The following is a 19,492-nucleotide window of genomic DNA, read 5'->3' on the forward strand; positions in this document are numbered from 1 at the left end:
AATGTGTGAAGTTGACTGCAGAGGATATGATGAAATTCCAAATCTTCTCTTGGCTACTTCCATTTTCTAAACTTCTAACAAATGGTTTTACCAGGACAAAATATGAAGAGCAACTTTATCTTTTATTTTTGCATGACCTAGTCCACATATCCAGATTCAGATTTAACTCTGTTCTGCAAGTTTGCAGATGATACCGCCATAGTGGGTTGTATCTCAAATAACAATGAGTTGAAGTACAGGAAGGAGATAGAGAACATAGTAACATAGTGTTATAACAACAACTTTTCCCTTAAAGTCAGCAAAACAAAAGGACAGGTCATTGACTTCAGAAAGGGTGAGGGGTGGTGCAGGTGCTTCTGTCAACATCAGTGGTGCTGAAGACGAGAGGTCTGAGAGCTTCGAGTTCCTTGGAGTGAGGGTGGTACGGTAGCACAGTGATTAGCACAATGCTTTACAGTACCAGTGACCTGTCTCTTTAAAGCAATTTTGGACTTGCTAGTTCAATGATATTGGAATTAGAATATTATCGCACATACTGAGGTACAGTGAATAGCTTGTCTTGTATTTTGTTCATACAGATCAATTCATTGCACAGTACATTGAAGTAGTACAAGGTAAAACAATAACAGAATGCAGAATTAAGTGTTACAGTGACAGAGAAAGTGCAGTGCATGTGAATAATAAAGTGTAATATCATTGAACCAGCAAGTTCTAAATCCACAATTGCTTTATAGAGGGATGAATAAGAGGGAGAGAAATCCAGGAAAGAGAAAAGCAGTAGGCTCTTACATTTAAAGGGAAAGTGGAACGTACATAAAGATCAGAGTGGGAAGACTGAAACCAAAGGCATGAAGCTGAAGGTTGGAAAATTTAAGTGACATTATTTAAACTTAAATGTGAATGACACTTTTGTCAATAACTGGGTTTGGAAACAATATGATGACATATTGTTATTGAAATGTTGAATGAGAGGCAAAGGCAAGGGATCGTACTTGGGTGAGGCAGCTGGTGGAATGTGCAGCTAAATAAAAGGCAAAGAGTTGTCTCCAGCAGTTTCCTCCTCTTCCCAATGTAACATTTCTATCAATACCAGGATTTTAAATGAATCATTCAAAGTGCCTGTAAATGGTAAGGGTCTTGGTCATTGGTGATTTATGAAGTGTTTTGCATCTCAGAATATCCCAAATTTAATGTTATTTGGATATATAAATAATGAAATGGACAGAAAAGAGCAAGGGAATATGACTAAGAAATTTAACTATATTGTTTATGGGCCTTTTTTAATATTAATATGAGTTTCTCAATCTTGAAAATAGAACAATCTGACAATGTTGAATTAAGATTAGCTTGAAATATTGCACATTGTTGATGGTTCCTTGAAAATAATTGTTTGTAGATGCTTTCTGATTAAACTTTTTTATACTGCTTATCAAACGTACTTATCTATGCTTTGGGTCATTCTAATTGTCATTCATAATTACGATGACTATTATAATTCATTATAGCTCTCTTCAACATCAAAGAATCAGAATTGGGTTAATTATCACTGGCATATGCAAGGATCCTCAGAGCTGTAGTTTTAGTCTCCCTTTCATAGCAAGTATAAAAGGCGTTGAGCTTGTCTGGTAGTGAAGCATCACTGCCATTCATTATGTTAGGTAGATATTGTAATTGCATTATTCTCATTCTTGATGGGTCAAATACAACCTGCAGGTAAATGGATATAGAATTTAAAAAATATGATTGCTCATCTGTTAAACTATAGCTACGTACTCTGTCTCATTTCCCATCCAATGAATATTCTGCTGTCTTGTTATCCATAACTGTAACCTTCCCTGTAAAAACATGTACTATAATGCATGTCATTTTTATTCTAACAATTGTCAGTGCTTTATTTTCAACTCATTGTTCGCTAGATGCAAACCCATTTTACGCATTGCATCAAAGTCTTTCACCTTCTATTTTCGTCCTCCGTTTGCTGCACACATCTTTGTATTGTGTATAAGCCTGTGAAGCAGAGTAGACAAGTTGTAATTTGTGTCTACTTGAAATATCTATTGATCAACTGTTGGACTAAGAAAACATTTAGAAACTTCCTGCAAGAATAGATTGAATACCAGTGGTTGAATCTAATGCTACTAATGCTAATGTGTTCAAAAGTATTGATGATATTGGGATTATAGGGGGATTGGGGATGGGATGGCTCTTCATAAAATTATTTAAGATACTGAATTGTAAGATTTTTTGCAACTGATCCTTTAATTTTTTTGAGATCTAGGCTTCATGGCAAGGCTAATGTTTATAAGACCTTAATGTTGATGACCAACTTTCTTGAACTATTTCAGTCTTTCTGCTGAAGATATTTCAATTTTGTTAAGTAGGGAATACCACAGTTTAAACCTAGTGATGGAACTGAAATAGGCTTCCTAGGTTGAATCATGTGCAACATGGGAATGCAAGCTAGTTTTCATGCTAGGCAATCATTACAGGTGATACGAAATATTCTGAATGTTTTTCAGGTTTTTTTCTTTGCCCTTTCAGAAGTCTAATATGCATAATTAGAGATTTAAGTACTGGAAATTGATGTATTAGCCAAATGGATATACCAAATCTTGAACTTTTCATATTTGTGTTAAATTGATTTTTTTATTGTTTTGTTTGTAGGTTGGGTAAGATTAGAACTAAAGATCATGGGTTAAAGATGAAATGTTTAAGGGGATCATAAGAGGGAACTTTTCACTCAGAAACAGTGGAATGAGCTGCCAGCAGAAGAGGTGGATGCTGATTTGATTGTAACATTTACAAGTTTGGATAAATACAGGGATGGAAGGTATGTGGAGGGCTGTGGTCTAGTCAGAGGTTCCCAAACATTTTTTATGCCATGAACCAATACCATTAAGCAAGGGGTCCATGAACCCCCAGATTGGAAATCCCTGGTCTAGATGCAGGTTGATAGGACTTAGCAGAATAATAGTTTAGTATGACTAAATGGGCCAAGAGGCCTGTTTCTGTGCTGTAATGCTCTATGACAATATGTAATAGTAAGTATTCTTTTAATATTACAGATACTTTGGAAAGAAGTGAACTGAAGCAATTCTTTGAAACCAACTACTCTCAGATTTATTTTATATTCTTCGAAAACCTGTTCACACTGGAAAGTAGCTTAAAACAAAAAGGTAATTTTTTAAATGATTAATATACTTTCCTGGCTTATATTTCCATTAACGTTTTGAACTAAACTCTCAAGTAATTTTCACAGTTTTTAACAACTTTTAGAATGTTGATTGATATTTGCATTGTTTCTTATTTTGCAATGGTTTGAATAGTTAAGATATTTACACATCTTATAGCATTGACAGCTCACTGAATTGGTTCTGAGATTTTTGACTCTGCTGCTCTCAGATATTTTAAGAAATTGTTTGGTCTGAGGGAGTATACTAATTTTAGAATTTGTGTGAGGAAATAAAAGCAATATACTAATTTTGCATAATGTCAATTAGGTGATTTAAAGGCAGACTGCAAGTTGAGAATCTCCAAAGCTTCCAAATGCTTAACTGTTTCTTCATTCATTTAGCATATGGCCTTTAAAACATTCATCACATTTAAATGCTTACTGTATTTGAATATTAATTATTCATTATACCTTTTATAACAAGTTATATGTTGCAATTTACGGCATAGATAACTGAAAATATGAGAATTATTAATAATATAAGTCCACATGATTCATTCTTGCTGTTTGTTGTAAGATCTTTACAATTTTAAAGCGGATTACCTGTATCTTATTCATCCCAATTATTTTGTTTTTATTCCAAGTGCTTGATTTATCCCTAAAACATATTATGTAAGCGGTGTTGTTACTGCCCTTGGTTCCAGATGCCATCCTCTACAACTTAAAAGGGCACAATTTTTGTACTTACGTGTGCAGGGAAATGCATGACAAAATGCACAAGGTGTTCTAGTCAAACAAATTCTGAGCGAACTTACCAAACAGAAAGTTCCCTGTACGAGCATATTTCCCACCTAAACTGTGGAGGAATGTTAAGCCTTGCTGTACGAATGTTGCTGTTCCATACCTAGCCTTGGAAGTCCATTTGGCAGAGTAACAACAAAAGTGGTCAATCATTTTGTGATGCTATTTTTATTAACGGCATTCACTTTTCTGAGCGGAAATACTCAAAAGCTGCTACATCCTTGAGTATTATTTAAGTTATGATTGTTGATGGAACAGAGAACAATAAATCACAGGAAAAGGCTCTCTGGCCCACGATAGTCATAAAAAAGTACAGTACAGAACCGGACCCTTTGGCCCATCTAGCCTGTGCTGAGCCATTTTAAACTGCTTGTTCTCATTGACCTGCACCGGGACCATAGCCTTCCATATCCCTACTACCCATGTACCTATCCAAACTTCTCTTAAATGTTGAAATCGAGCTCAAGTATACCACCTGCACTAGAATCTCGTTCCACACTCTTATGACCCTCTGAGTGCAGAAGTTTTCCCTCATGTTTCTCTTAAACTTTTCATCTTTAACCCATAACCCATGATCTCTAGTTGTAGTCCGACTCAACCTGAGTGGAAAAAGTCTGCTTGCATTTACCCTATCTATACCCCTCATAATTTTGTATACTTCTATCAAGTCTCCTCTCAGTCTTCTACGTTCCAAGTAAAAAAGTCCTCACCTTTTCAATCTTTCCACATAACTCAGGTCCTCCTTGCAACATCCTTGTAAATTTTCTCTGTACTCTTTCAAATTTATTTACATCTTTCCTGTAGGTAGATGACCAAAACTGCACACAATATTTCAAATCAGCCCTCACCTTTGTCTAATACAACTTCAACATAACATATCATCTTCTGTACTCAGTACTTTGATTTATAAAGGCTAATGTGCCTAAAGATATTTTATGATCCTATCAAACTATGATTCCATTTTCAATCAATTAAGAACCCGTACTCCCAGAACCCTTTGTTTGACCATACTCCTCAGTGCCCTACCATTCATTGTGTAAAACATACTGGTTGGTCCTACCAAAGTGCAAAACCTTGCCCTTGACCACATTAAATCCCACTTGCCATTTTTTGGTCCATTTTTCCAGCTGGTACAGATCCTGCTGCAAGCCATGATAGTTTTCCTCGCTGTCCACTACATCCCCAATCTTGGTGATCCCATTAACCAGATCATTGATATAGATGACATACAGCAATGGACTCAGCACCAATCCCTGCGGCACTCCACTAGTCACAGGCCTCCAGTCAGAGTGGCAACCATCTACTACCACTCTCTGGCTTCTCCCACAAAGCCAATGTAATTTACTACCTCATTTTGAATGCCAAGCGACTGAACCTTCCTGACCAACCTCTCATGTGGGACCTTGTCAAATGCTTTGCTAAAGTCCATTTAGACAACATCCACTGCCTTGCCTTCATCAACTTTCCTGGGAACATCCTTGGAAAGACTCTATAAGATTGCTTTGATATGACGTACCATGCATGAAACCATACTGGCTATCCTTAGTCAGTCAGCTTCTACGCAAATACTCATATTATCAGTCCCTTAGAGTATTTCCCAATAACTTTACCACTATTGATGTCAGACGCACCAGCCTATATTCAAAGTTCAAAGGTTCATATATTATTAAGGTATACAGCTCTAAAATTCTTCTTCTCCAGATGGCTATGGAGACGAAACAAAAGAACAGCAGCATAATCATCACCTCCAAATCCCTCCTCCTCACACAAAAAACTAACAAAAATGGAGTAAGTACATTGACCCCCCCCCCCCCCCCGACAAATACCCCTTCCCCATACACAAAAATATGAGAAAGTGTGTGCGAAAAATAAAGAATATAAAAGCCATGAGACTGAAAGCAACTCTGTAATCCGGGTCCATATCCAAAACACAGAAAACCTGGGTAACATTTTCTGGACACAGGCCACCCTCTCCGGCAGCAGAGCGATCCCTCCAGTGATCAAAAGGCAGTCTCTTCTTTCTGGTAGCAGAGTGATCACATGAGTGTTCAAAAGACAGGCAGTAGGCACTCACCTCCAACATTCGTCTCAATATTTCAATCTCCTCCACTTTGATTGACGAAATAGAGTTAAACATCGGCTTGCGTCCCCTCCCACAGTCTTCTCGCCATGACGTTTATGCATACTCCCTCTGCCTCCTGGAATCCTCTCAGAGACTGGAGAGCACTGAAACAACCAAGCAATCCTCAAATTGCAAATCACAGTTCCAGAATCTCATTCTTACTGATGAATGCCTCCTTTTTGAGGCATCACATTTTGAAGGGGTCTTTGACACTCGTGAGGCCATTGGCCAGGATGGAGCTGGCTGAATTTACAACTTTCTGCAACTTTTTTCAATTCTGTGCAGTGGCACCTCCATACCAGACTGGGATGCAACTAGTTAGAATGCTCTCCAAGGTACACCTATAGAAATTTGCGAGAGCGTTGATGACATACCATGTCTCCTCAAACTCCTAATGAAATATGGCTGCTGTTGTGCTTTCTTTGTAATTGCGTCAATATGTTGGGCCATGGTAGATCTTCAGAGATGTTGACTCCCAGGAAGTTGAAACTGCTCACCCTTTGCACTGCTGATCCCTCCATGAGACCAGTGTGTGTTCCCTCAACTTCCCCATCCTGAAGTCCACAGTCATTTCCTTGGTCTTACTGATGTTAAGTGCGAGGTTGTTGTTGCAGCGCCAGACAACTAGGTGTTCTATTTCATTCCTGTGCCATCTGAAATTCCACCAACATTAGCTGTGTTATCGGTAAATTTATAGATGGTGTTTGAGGGGGATGTTATTTATAATCCGCACAAACTGTGCTCTTTTGGTCAGGAAGTCAAGGATCCAGTTGCAGAGTGAGGTACAGAGGCCCAGGTTGTGAAGCCTCTTAATTAGAACTGAGGGTATGATTGTCTTGAACACTGAGCTGTAATCTATCAACAGCAGCCTGACATAGGTATTATTGTCCATTTGATCCAAGGGCAAGTAGAAAGCCAGTGAAATTGCATCCGCTGTAGACCTTTTGTGGAGATGGCAGGTTGATTCTGACCATGACCAACCTCTCAAAGCACTTCATCACACTAGTTGTGAGTGCCACTGGGCAATAGTCATTGAGGCAGCTCACCCTGCTCTTCTTGGGCACTGGTACGATTGTCACCCTTTTGAGGTAGCTGGTAACCTCTGATTGCAGCACTGAGAGATTGAAGATGTCCTTCAACACTCTCAATAGTTGGCTGCCACAGGTTTTCAGTGCCCTGCCAGGTACACTGTCAGCCGAGATGCCTTACGAGGCTTCACCCTTCTGAAAGATGATCTGACATCGGACTCTGAAACACAGATTACAGAATCATCAGATGTTCTAGGAATTTGCACAGGTGTAGTTTTATTCTCCCTTTCAAAATGTGCAGAAAAGGCATTTAGCTGATCTAGGAGTGAAGCATCAAAGCCACTTATGATGTTAGGTTTTGCTTTGTAGAAAGGAATGGTCTGCAAACCCTGCCAGAGATGACGTGCATCCAATTCCATCTCTAACTCCAATCAGAATTGTTTTTTTCACTCTTAAGTTAGCTTTCTGTGCATCGTACCTGGACTTCTTGTATAGTTCTGATCATCGGTCTTGAATGCCACAGATCTAACCCTCAGCAGACCACGAATCTCCTGGTTCATCTACGGCTTTTGGTTTGGGTATACTTACATGTTCTTGAAGGCATGAACTCATTGGCAGAAGTTTTGATGAAATTAGTAATAACTGTGGAGTATTCATTCAGATTTGAAGATAAATCCCTGAATATTGTCCAGTCCAGCAATTCAAAGCAGTCCTATAAGCACTCTTCTGCCTTCTTTGACCATGCCTTCTCGGTCCTCACCACTGGTGCTGAAGTCTTTAGTCTTTACCTTTATTCCAGGAGTAGAAGTACAGTCAGGTGATCAGACGTTCCAAAGTATGGGCATGGGATGGCATAGTAAGTATTCTTGATGGTGCTATAACAGTGATCAACTGTGTTGGCATCTCTGGTTCCGCAGGTTATATGCTGGCGGTAGCTGTTCAGAGACTTCTTCAAGTTGGCCCTGTTGAAATCCCTTGCAGTGATAGGGAAGGCTTCCAATTGTGTTGTTTTGTTTCTGCTGATGCAGTGCTTGAGTCTTCTAATGCCTTCCTGACATTGACCTGAGAAAGAATGTACAAGGATAATGGTGGAAATCTCCCTTAACTGATAAAATGGACAACATCTAACTCATGGATGCTCCAGGTTAGATGAGCATGATTGAGACTGAACCACCATGACTGTGCACCACTATGTGTTAATCATAAATTATTATCCACCTCCTCTAGTTTTTAAAAGACTGAGCTGTGCTGTCTTTGTGGAGAATGCGAAATGTAGTGCTGTGTCTGCAGGGGTTATAGAAACATAGAAAATAGGTGCAGGAGTATGCCATTCGGCCCTTCGAGCCTGCACCGCCATTCAGTATGATCATGGCTGATCATCCAACTCAGAACCCTGTACCTGCTTTCTCTCCATACCCCCTGATCCCTTTAGCCACAAGGGCCATATTTAACTTCCTCTTAAATATAGCCAATGAACCAGCCTCAACTGTTTCCTGTGGCAGAGAATTCCACAGATTCACCACTCTCTGTGTGAAGATTCACCACTCTCTGGGTTAGTCTTGATTCTGTGAAGCAAAATACATACCAGTCCCTGATGTCCTCTAGTACCGCAATCTTGCTCTGAGATCTTCAGTTTTATTTTCCAGAGATTGTATATTCGCTAGCAGGATAGTCGGGAGTGGGGGGGGGGTCTAAGGTCTCTGCGTTTCAGTTGTACCAGGAGACTGGCTTGTCTTCCATGTTACTGTGGATATCTTCTGTGGACAATCCAATCCTGAATCCAAACAGCTAAGTCTCCATGGATCCTATGCATTTTCATATTGTACCTGAGCTTTCCATGTAGGGCTTTGTTAAACACTATTAAAATCCATGTTGTCAGAGCCCACATCTCTACCCTCACTGATCACATTCATCATTTCCTTCGAAGAATTCAGGTTTGTCAGACTCGACTTGCCCTGCACAAAGCCTGTCCCTAATTAGGCCATGGTTGCATAAATCCTATCCCAACGAATTCTTTCCAGTACCTTTCTTACAATTGGCATGAGACTCACGGGCCTATAGTTTCCATGGTTATCTCCATTTCTTCTCTTAAACAGCAGAACAGCATTAGCTAATTGCCATTCCTCTGGGACCTTGACTGTGGCTTGAGAGGACACAAAGGTTTTGGCTGAAGTGCAACAATCTCATCTCTGGACTCTCTGAATAACCAGGGGCACATCCCATCAGGCTCTGAGGACTTTACATCTTAACATTCTTTAAGAGACCCAACACTATCAGCTTATTTACTCCACTGTCTTCCATGCCCTTCCCCTTGGTAAATACCAAGATAACATACTTGTTTATTATTTTATTTCATCTCACCTGCATCCTCTGCCTCCAATTGTTCCCTCCTTTTTCCATCAGTGGTGCTACCCTCTCCCTAGTTATTCTCTTGCTCTTAATTTATGTATAGAATGCACTGGGATTCATTTTATTCCTACTTGCAAAGGACTTCCTGGCTCTCCAAATTTTGGAATAGATGTTGTTAAGCCTAGTATTACTGGTGGTAATATGGTACATTGACATTTGCAAAGATGTAATACATTCAACATTTGAATTGCTTATGCAGACAATCCTTGTTCTTAATTGGATATGCACAATAGGATTTGTCACAAATCATAATGAGTCACCAAAGAAAATCTGTATACGAACAGAAAAAAATGATAAAGAAAAATTTTGCTTATTTAGTATTTGAGTAATTTAATAACCCAAGGAATGAACTGACCTTTAGAAATGTTTAACGTAAGTCAATGTAATCCTTTACTCATGTTATGTAAGCAACTCTGTAGATGTTTTGAGAAATCACAAAGGCATCCTCACTTGCTAATTTCAACTGGGCCATTTTTCAGAAGTTTAAATACTTGTGTTGCAACATACATTTAAAATATAACTTAGCAGCCAGTCTGGCAGATTCAGCAGGACATCTCAACATTTGAGAAGTTCTGCTTTCTTAAAAATTTAATTTAAAAACAATCCAAAGGCCTACTTCAAAAAATCCATCTTTCACACTGATAGTGCTGTATCTGGTAATGTTATATAATGTCAGTTTACATTAAGATTGTAGATCTTAAATTGTATTTAAATCACTGATCAGTACATCTGTTTTTGGACAGTAATAGAATGAACTAATCATTCATGTAACTGGGACAATGCAGGGGAGGTGTGAGGTCGTACGAGCACTACTAATAAAGTGGGTACTGTAAAGTATTATTTCTTGTTATTACTTAAATTAATAGTAAATTTAAAAACTGCTTTTGCTTTATGTTTTCTCTCTTAACTGCAAGTACCTTTTATTTGTCAAACAAGATGTATGATGATGTTGCTAAGACTAACGGGTTTGAGTTATAGGAAGAGGTTGGCCAGGCTAGGTCTTTATTCCTCGGAACATAGGAGAATGAGGAACGACTATAAAAATGTTTAAAATTATGAGCTGAGGTGGATGGTAATAGTCCTTTTTCCGGGGTAGAGCTGTCCAAAACTAGAGGGCGTAGGTTTAGGGTGAAAGAGGAAAAATTTAAAAGACTCCCAATATGAGCAAAACACAGGAAATCGGTATGGGTTGGGTGAGCACAATGACTGACATTTTGGGCTGAGGGTTCTGTATCTGTGTTGTATTGTTCTGACTCTATAAACAGTAAAGTCCTCAAATTAAAGCAAAATTTAAAAAAAAAGTCAAGCCATTATTTTAATGTATTTGCTTCACTGGATTGAGTTGCAATTTAGGTACCCAAATATGCTCATCTCTTTTGTCTTCATCCTTCGGAAATTGCAAGGAATTAAATCTTTTACTTTCATCAATAACCTTTAGTGTCTTTGCTTTGTATATTCCCTTGTTTCATTCCAAACCTTGTACTTATGTGCTACATGAAACAAAAAAAAGGCTATGCAACAATTCAAGCTTATTGATCAGGATCTCAGCTTAGTTTACCTATCCCTCTATTTTCAAACATACTAAGATATATTGAGCTCTGTACTAAAGTTCAGTGGACTAGCAAAAACAATCTTTCAGATTAAGAAGTAGGTTTCCTTTGTGCGTAGTTCAAAGTTTGTGTGTTTGTTCTCTCATTCATATTTGCCTTCAGAGTACATGTTTTCTCCATTTCTAGCCCATTGTATAATTTTGTCAATTTAAACGCATTCAGTTATGCCATTATTCAACCATCTCAACGCAAGAGAATGCAAGGCAAGGCTATTGTCGTTTACTTATATTCTTCCACATAATTCATCCCTGGGAATTTGTTGAAATGGCCCTGTATCTCTTTATTGTAGGAACATTCATAGGTGTAATGGTCAAACTAGATGAAGTGTGGCAAGTGGGGCCTTACCAAAATACTGTCCACTTGTAGTTTTGCTATCTCTATTTGTACTCGTACTCTTTTGATACCAGGATCAACTTTTCAGTAGACTTCCTGATTAGTTTTCAAACTGCATTAACTGTTCATCATCTGTACAGTTGAGCACATAATTCCCTTTATCAAAGCTCCCCAATAACATGTTGTTAAAATATTCCAAACTATCTTTCATGGGCCTCCCATTTCTTGGAAATAAATTTTATTTAAGTCCAGGTAATCTGTAACTTGTAATTTCCTTCTCCTAAATGGTCTGTGTGCAGTGCCCCCAAGTGTCATGTTTCCTTGCTCTACAGCTCTCCATTACTTTATTTTAGTCACTTCTAAATTTCATAACTAACAAAAAGCCCACCACAGATTCCTTGGAACGTCAATTACATATCCATCAATATGAAAATGATCCACCCTGTTTTTGGAAATTCTTACCTGTCATATAGAACATAGAACAATACAGCACAGTGCAGGCCCTTCAGCCCACAATGCTGTGCCGACCCTTAAACCCTGCCCCACATTTAATCCTCCATCTCAAATTCCTCCATATACCTGTCTAGTAGTCTTTTAAATTCCACTAGTGTATCTGCCTCCGCCACTGACTCAGGCTGTGCATTCCACGCATCAACCACTCTCTGAGTAAAAAACCTTCCTCTAATATCCCCCTTGAACTTTCCACCCCTTACCTTAAAGCCATGTCCTCTTGTATTGAGCAGTGGTGCCCTGGGGAAGAAGCGCTGGCTGTCCTCTTAATATCATGTCTCCTCACATCCTCCTTCTCTCCAGAGAGTAAAGTCCTAGCTCCCTTAATCTTTGATCATAATTCACACTCTCCAAACCAGGCAGCATCCTGGTAAATCTCCTCTGTACCCTTTCCAATGCTTCCACATCCTTCCTATAGTGAGGTGACCAGAACTGGACACAGTACTCCAAGTGTGGCCTAATCAGAGTTTTATAGAGCTGCATCATTACCCTGCGACTCTTAAACTCTATCCCTTGACGTAAGAAAGCTAACACTCCATAAGCTTTCATAACTACCCTGTCTACCTGTGAGGCAACTTTCAGCGATCTGTGGACATGTACCCCCAGATCCTTCTGCTCCTCCAACACTTCCAAGTATCCTGTCATTTACTTTGTACTCTGCCTTGGAGTTCATCCTTTCAAAGTGTACCACCTCACACTTCTCTGGGTTGAACTCCATCTGCCACTTCTCAGCCCATTTCTGCATCCTATCAATGTCTCTCTGCAACCTTTGACAATCCTCTACACTATCTACAACACCACCAACTGCAAACTTGCCAACCCACCCTTCTACCCCCACATCCAGGTCGTTAATAAAAATCATGAAAAGTAGAGGTCCCAGAACCGACCCTTCTGGGACACCACTAGTCACAACCCTCCAATCTGAATGTACTCTCTCCACCACAACCCTCTGCCTTCTGCAGGCAAACCAATTCTGAATCCACCTGGCCAAACTTCCCTGGATCCCATGCCTTCTGACTTTCTGAATAAGCCTACTGTGGCTTCTATGTAAACCACAGAACCATAGAACATTACAGCACAGAAACAGGCCTTTTGGCCCTTCTTGGCTGTGCCGAACCATTTTTCTGCCTAGTCCCACTGACCTGCACCTGGCCCATATCCCTCCATACACCTCTCATCCATGTACCTGTCCAAGTTTTTCTTAAATGTTGAAAGTGAGCCTGCATTTACCACTTCATCTGGCAGCTCATTCCACACTCCCACCACTCTCTGTGTGAAGAAGCCTCCCCCCAATGTTCCCTTTAAACATTTCCCCCTTCACCCTTAACCCATGTCCTCTGGTTTTTTTCTCCCTTAGCCTCAGTGGAAAAAGCCTGCTTGCATTCACTCTATAAGTCTATTCTGGCACTCCCTTGCTAGGTGCCCTGGATGTTGGCTCCCAAAGCAAGTTCTCTGTGACATAGCAGCAGTTATATCCACTATAGCTACCTTATCACCTTGCTTCCCCCTTCTCCAGTCTATCTGTCTGGCCCATGATGCTTTTGTAGGATAGATCGATCCCACTGCTATCCTCAAGTTTAAAATTTCCTGGTGGGCTGAACTCAGGCCTTCTTTCCTGAATCATCCCGCCCTAGACTTGAGAAACTTTCCCTGGAGCGTAGAAGAATAAGGGGAGATTTGGTAGAGGTATGTAAAATTATGTTCTCCTTTCTCACCTTAAACCTCTGCCCTCGAGTTCTAGGCACCACTGACCTGAGGAAACCATTTTAGCTATCTATCCTATCTATTCTCTTTTGTAATTTTACCCTCCCCCCCCCCACCTCTTATATTCCAGTGAGAATAAATCTAACCTACCCAATCTCTCCTGATAACTGTTGCTTTCCATTCCAAATAATATCCTGTCAAAAACTCAAAAATAAAGTTTATTGTCATATGCACAAGCACATGTGTGAAAAAATGTACTCTCAGCAGCATTACAGGTATATAGCATTATATAAGCAACATTCACAAGAAAAGCGTAAACCTAAGCTATATATATTTTTTACAAGGAGGAACATAATTAAAACAAAATAAAACAAAGTCTATTTTAGTACAAATTGATTAAAATGTGTACAAAATATAGTGTTGCTAAATTGTTGTACCAATTAGTTCCTGTGAATCTCTTCAACATTGTATAACTACCACATCCTTCTTGTAGTATGGTGATCAGAACGATACACAACTCTCAAAATGCATTCTGATCAATGTTCAGCTGCAAAATGATGTCCCGGTTCTTATACTCTCCCTAAGAATGCAAACATACCAAATAGATTTATCACTACATCAGCCAAGAACCAGAACATAATTTTGCAGCTAAACAAACATTGATCAGAATACATTTTGAGAGTTATGTACATCTCTGATCAGCATACTACAGGAAGGTTGTGGTATTTATACAGTGTAGAAGAGATTCAGCAGGAAATGACGAACCAGGGACTAACTGGCACAACAATTTAGCAACACTTTGACCTTTGTGATCAATTTGCACTATGGACTTGCATTCCAAGGTTCCTTTGAACATCAATGCTTGTAAAGTTCCTACCCTTTATATATCCTGCCAGAATTTGATTTCCCAAGCTACATTACCTCATACTGGCCTGGATTAAACTCTATTTGTCATCACCCGGCCCTACTTTTCAGCTGATCTATGTCCTGCTGTGTACTTGGACAACCTTCTTTACTTTGTGACTCCACCAGTTTTTTTTTAATGACTGCAAACTTGTAATCAGACCACCTACATTCTGATCTTAGTTATTTACATATATATTAAAACAGCAAAGATCCCAGCTGTACTCTACTTGTTACCGATTTCCTGTAAGTTAACATGTATCTGCCATTACCTTATGCTTCTAACCACTAAACCAATTTTGGCTTCAGTTCAAAGTAAGTTTATTATTAAAAGTACATAAATGTCACCATAGACAACCTTGAGATTTGTTTTTTTGCGGGTATATTCCAACTAAATCCAAGAAGGACAGAAAAATCAATGAAAGACTGCACCCAACAGGACAGACAAACAACCAACATGCAAAAGACAACAAACTGTGCAAATCCAAAAGAAAAATAATAATGAAAAATAAGCAATTAATATCAATAACCTCAGGTGGAGAGTCCTTGAAAGCGATTCCTTAGGCTGTGGGAACAGTTCAGTGATAAGGTGAGTTAAGTTATCCCCTCTAGTTCAAGGGCCTAATGGTTAGAGGGTGATAACTGTTCCTGAACCTGGCGGTTTGAGTCTTGAGGCTCCTGTGCCACCTTCCTGATGGCAGCAGCGAGAAGAGAGCATCTCCTGGGTGATGGGGGTCCTTGTCAATGGATTCTGCTCTTTGTTTTTCAATATGTCACATTTGTACCTTAACCTTCTAGGCTAGCCTACCTTGTGGGACATTATTAAAGTCCATGTAAACTACTTCCTTCATCAGTTTTCTTATTTATCTCCAGGAAAAATGCAGTCAGGTTTGTGAGACATGACCATCCCTCACAAAACCTCACTGACTCAACTTAATCAGTCCTTTTCAAGTGAACATGTATCTTGTCCCATAAAATGTTGTCGTTAAAAACTCTCCTACCACCATTGATGAAAGGTTCGTATATAGTTTTCAGGCTTATCCCTATGGCCAGCAAAAATGAAAATGTCTCGATTCCCTGCTCTCTATTTCCACACCAAACAGGTGCTGTCAATCGACTTCTGTGAATTCCTGAATTCTGTTTTATAGTATTGAAATCTGCCTTCCCGGTTTAGGGACTTAACTTAAAACCACCTTGCGTTTTTTCCCCACAACTGCCTTGAATTTTAATGAACTTTGGTCACTGTTCCCAGAGGCTTCCTGCACAGACATTTCTATCATGTGGTTGTGAATCATGGTTTTGTGCTTTTCAAAGTAATTAAACTGTTATCTGATGTTTTCAACTCATGTATGCTAATTTGCAATTAAAGTAATCAAGGACGTTGCATTTCAAAATATTTAATTCACTAATTTATCTTTGTTTTGGTGTTTGTTTAGGGAATAAGTCCCAGAGGGAGGAGCTGGACTCCATCCTCTTTGTATTTGAGGTAAGCCATTTTGATACATCTACATTTGTGCTCCTTTGCTAATTTTGATTTCATCTACTCGTGAACCTTCAGAGAGTATTTTAATTTTTTCCTATACCACATTTCTGTCTGTGGATGTAACAGTTTTGCATCTCTTGCTAAGAATTGATTTTTGTTCCATAATGATATCAGATCTTTCTCAGTATACTATTGCTAAATCTTTCCCTTTATTGTCCAAACCTCAAAATATTAAGTGGATGTGAAAATTCTTTTGAGGTATTGATTGTAATTTTATGTCCTCTATTAAAGGAAGGTCATGAAAGCAGTAGAAATGTTCAATGTTCAAAGTAAATTTATTATCAATGTTAGTATATGTCTCCATATGCTACCTTGAGATTCAATTTCTTGCAAGCTTTCACAGTAGAACAGAGAAATACATTAGAATCAATGGAAAGATGACACAAAAAAGACTGACAACTTAGAGTTGGGGGGAGGCAGAGGGGTAATGGGGGTGTGGGGAGAAGGGGGAGAACATAAATTCTAGAGTCCTTGAAAGTGAGTCAATTGGTTTGGAATGAGTTCAAAGTTGAGGAGAGTGAAGTTATTCATGGTGGTTCAGTAACCTGATGGTGGAAGGGCAGTAGCTGTTCCTGAACCTGGCAGTGTGGGACATGGGCTCCTATTCCTCCTCCCCATTGGCAGCAGTGAGAAGAGTACATGACCTGGATGGTGGGTTTCTTGATGAAGGATGCTGCTTTCTTGTGGCAGCGTTCCTGATAGATGTGTTCAGCAGTGGGGAGGGTTTTGCCTGTGATGGACCAGGCTGTGTTCGCCACTTTTGTAGACCTTCTGTTCGTGGGCAGTGGTGTTTCCATACCAGGCTGTGACCTTATGGATTGATGTTAGGAACAGAGACTTGAGAGATTGGGATTTACTATGTTGCGTTTAGAAGCATTTCAGATTGAGCTGACTAGTTCTAAAGGACATAGTAGGTTGTAGTGATAGTGATCCACTGTGCTACCTGTTAGGCAAACGCTCGGGGCACTCGAAATTTTTTGATATTTGAAAGTATTTATTTACACAAAAGGTATGTAATATGGTCATCTTCGCCACAAGCAATTGAAACTAGTTCAATACATTTAAAAATTAAATAATTTGATTAAAAATAATTGTTTGCATTGTTATTTTGGTGGAAAGCGTGTTAGTAACACAACAAATAACCCAAGTGATTAAAACACTCTTGCAACGATGTAGTTTGAACTTCACAAATCGAGCAAAGTAAGTTAGGAATGTATGGCTTAAACCATCTTTTTGAAATGAAGAACTTGCTAGCATTTGGAAGGAGGGTGATTCAAACTTTGATAACTTGTAACGTTCTATTCAGACTGCACGCACAAAGCGTGCAATAGAGCGCTAGTGTCAAAAAGCTGAAATAATCAAAGTTAACTTGTTTTAAAACTACCTGCTTTTAAACTAATATCAGAAAAAATGATATGAAGCTACTGGATTGTTGTAAATACTGCTAAAGAGCAGGTTAACTATTTCCACTGTAGTTGTTTTGCCATCCTTGGCCAGTATGTGAATCCAAATCCAGCAAAGTGACTGAGTCTTATCTGCCTCCTAAAATAGTCCAGCAAACCACTTGTACATCTAATGTAAGCTGATTCTTGCCAGTGGCATTCATCTCCTGTGAATGTCTATTCTTAAACAAAAGTGTTCTGTTGTATAAGGAGCTTTGCTCATAAGAAATTTATTTATAACTTTAGTGTGGAATTTTAATAGAGGGAATTAAATTTTAATTCCAAGTTATTTAAAATTGTGTAATGTATTACTCTCCTGGCCACAGATCCTCAGCTCTATTATGGTAGTGATGAGTGCAAGCAGTGCAAAGTGGTTTGCACAAGAAATGAATCACAATTGCTTCCTTCAATTCAGATTAAAGATGCACAATTGTAATTGTTTTTTTTACACATGTACCTAGAAGTAGTGAAAAGCTTTTGCTTGCATGCATTCCAGATAGATCATTTCATGCATGAAAGGTTAGGTCAGAACATGTCTTCAGGCAATTAAAGTAGTAGTATTTCCTGATTCTCCTGTCTAGGGATAGTGAGTGAAATTGTTTCTATTGCTGATTTTATAATGAGTTCTTATGTGTATGTGCCTAGCAGCTTGGGACTGGATCATGTGTTGTTTGGCTAAATGAACTCCAAATTGTATGCTATCTTGTTAATATAGTTTTATTCTAATTAGACTACTTAGTTGTAATAAATGATAGGAGATATAAAAATTCACATTAACTCGAAGAGAATAATTGCTGAAAATTATGACTCGTTTGCAATAAACTTGGTTTTTGTACTGCTTACATTTCACTTTTAGATCTAGTAACTCATCATGGGTGAATGGATGAAGCAAATGAACTGGTGGAAGTTGTAGATGTTAATTTTAAGGGATGAAGAAGTTTGAAAGTGGATTAAGCATGGGTTGGTGCTGTGCATTTCTCCGTTGAGCAGTGTGGGATTGGCATTGGTTGAGTAGTGAGTGTTGATTGACGTAATGCTTTCCCTATTAGAAATTGCTGTTTGATCTGAATTTTAAGAAGCTAGTTATTTAGAAAACTGCTAGGATGATTTGCCAGAATTTTATTCATAGAGATGTCTTCAACATCTTTTATTTGTGAAATCCATGGCATTCTAATTTCTTACTAGTGAAGCAAATGTTACCGATTAAGCAGATTTGGACTATTCAGTACATCACTCAACCAGGGGGAAAAGAATTTCTATTTTACCATGTTAAAACTGAAAGTACACTAAAAGAATACTAATTAATAATGCTAATAAATTGGTTCCTCAAAAAGCTGAAATTTATAAAAAGTTTATTACATTGTACAGCTGTAAGTATTCCTTTGAAGCAGCTTAAAAACTGTAAATTAGTGTCGAGGTGAATAAAGTGCAATGGAAAATATTTTCAAAGTTTATTTTTTTACTACATCCAATTACACTTTTAAATAATAAATTCATTGGCCTTTATTCTGGTAACATTACCAGTATCAAAATGTTTCCTTTTCAGTTGCTCTAATTCAGGAGCTGTTCATTACATTGAGCTCACTAGCTATTTTCAGGGTACTTAAGGCTACAACAAGCACTGCTCTTTTATGGAGAATTAAAGGGGTACAAGACAGGAGCTGGCCAAAGGAGACACTAGCAAGGATGATGGCAGAACAGCAATGGCTGGAGCTTCTGAGAGCAATTTGGAAGATGCAGGATAGATCCATCCCTCAGAAGAAGGATTCTAAAGGGAGGATGAGGCAACCATAGCTGACAAGAGAAAGACAAGTCAAATACAGCATTAAAGCAAAAGAGAGGGCATAAAATATAGCAAAAATTAGTAGAAGATTGGGAAGCTTTTAAAAACCAACAGAAGACAACTAAAGAAACT

At 38.7% G+C, this 19,492-nt stretch overlaps 1 protein-coding gene across 5 annotated transcripts in view; it reads left to right on the top strand.

Moving 5' to 3' along the window:
* ralgapa2 (Ral GTPase activating protein catalytic subunit alpha 2) overlaps positions 1-19,492 on the top strand; it is a 477,749-nt gene that overhangs the window by 78,106 nt on the left and 380,151 nt on the right. For all 5 annotated transcript variants that reach the window (XM_073051378.1, XM_073051381.1, XM_073051380.1 and 2 more), the window contains exons 2-3: positions 3,066-3,176; positions 16,029-16,078. In XM_073051378.1, coding sequence (XP_072907479.1) covers positions 3,066-3,176; positions 16,029-16,078 — 161 coding nt within the window. The remainder of the gene's footprint in view (positions 1-3,065; positions 3,177-16,028; positions 16,079-19,492) is intronic.

Source organism: Hemitrygon akajei, chromosome 7, assembly GCF_048418815.1.
Source record: "Hemitrygon akajei chromosome 7, sHemAka1.3, whole genome shotgun sequence".
Lineage (NCBI taxonomy): Eukaryota > Metazoa > Chordata > Chondrichthyes > Myliobatiformes > Dasyatidae > Hemitrygon > Hemitrygon akajei.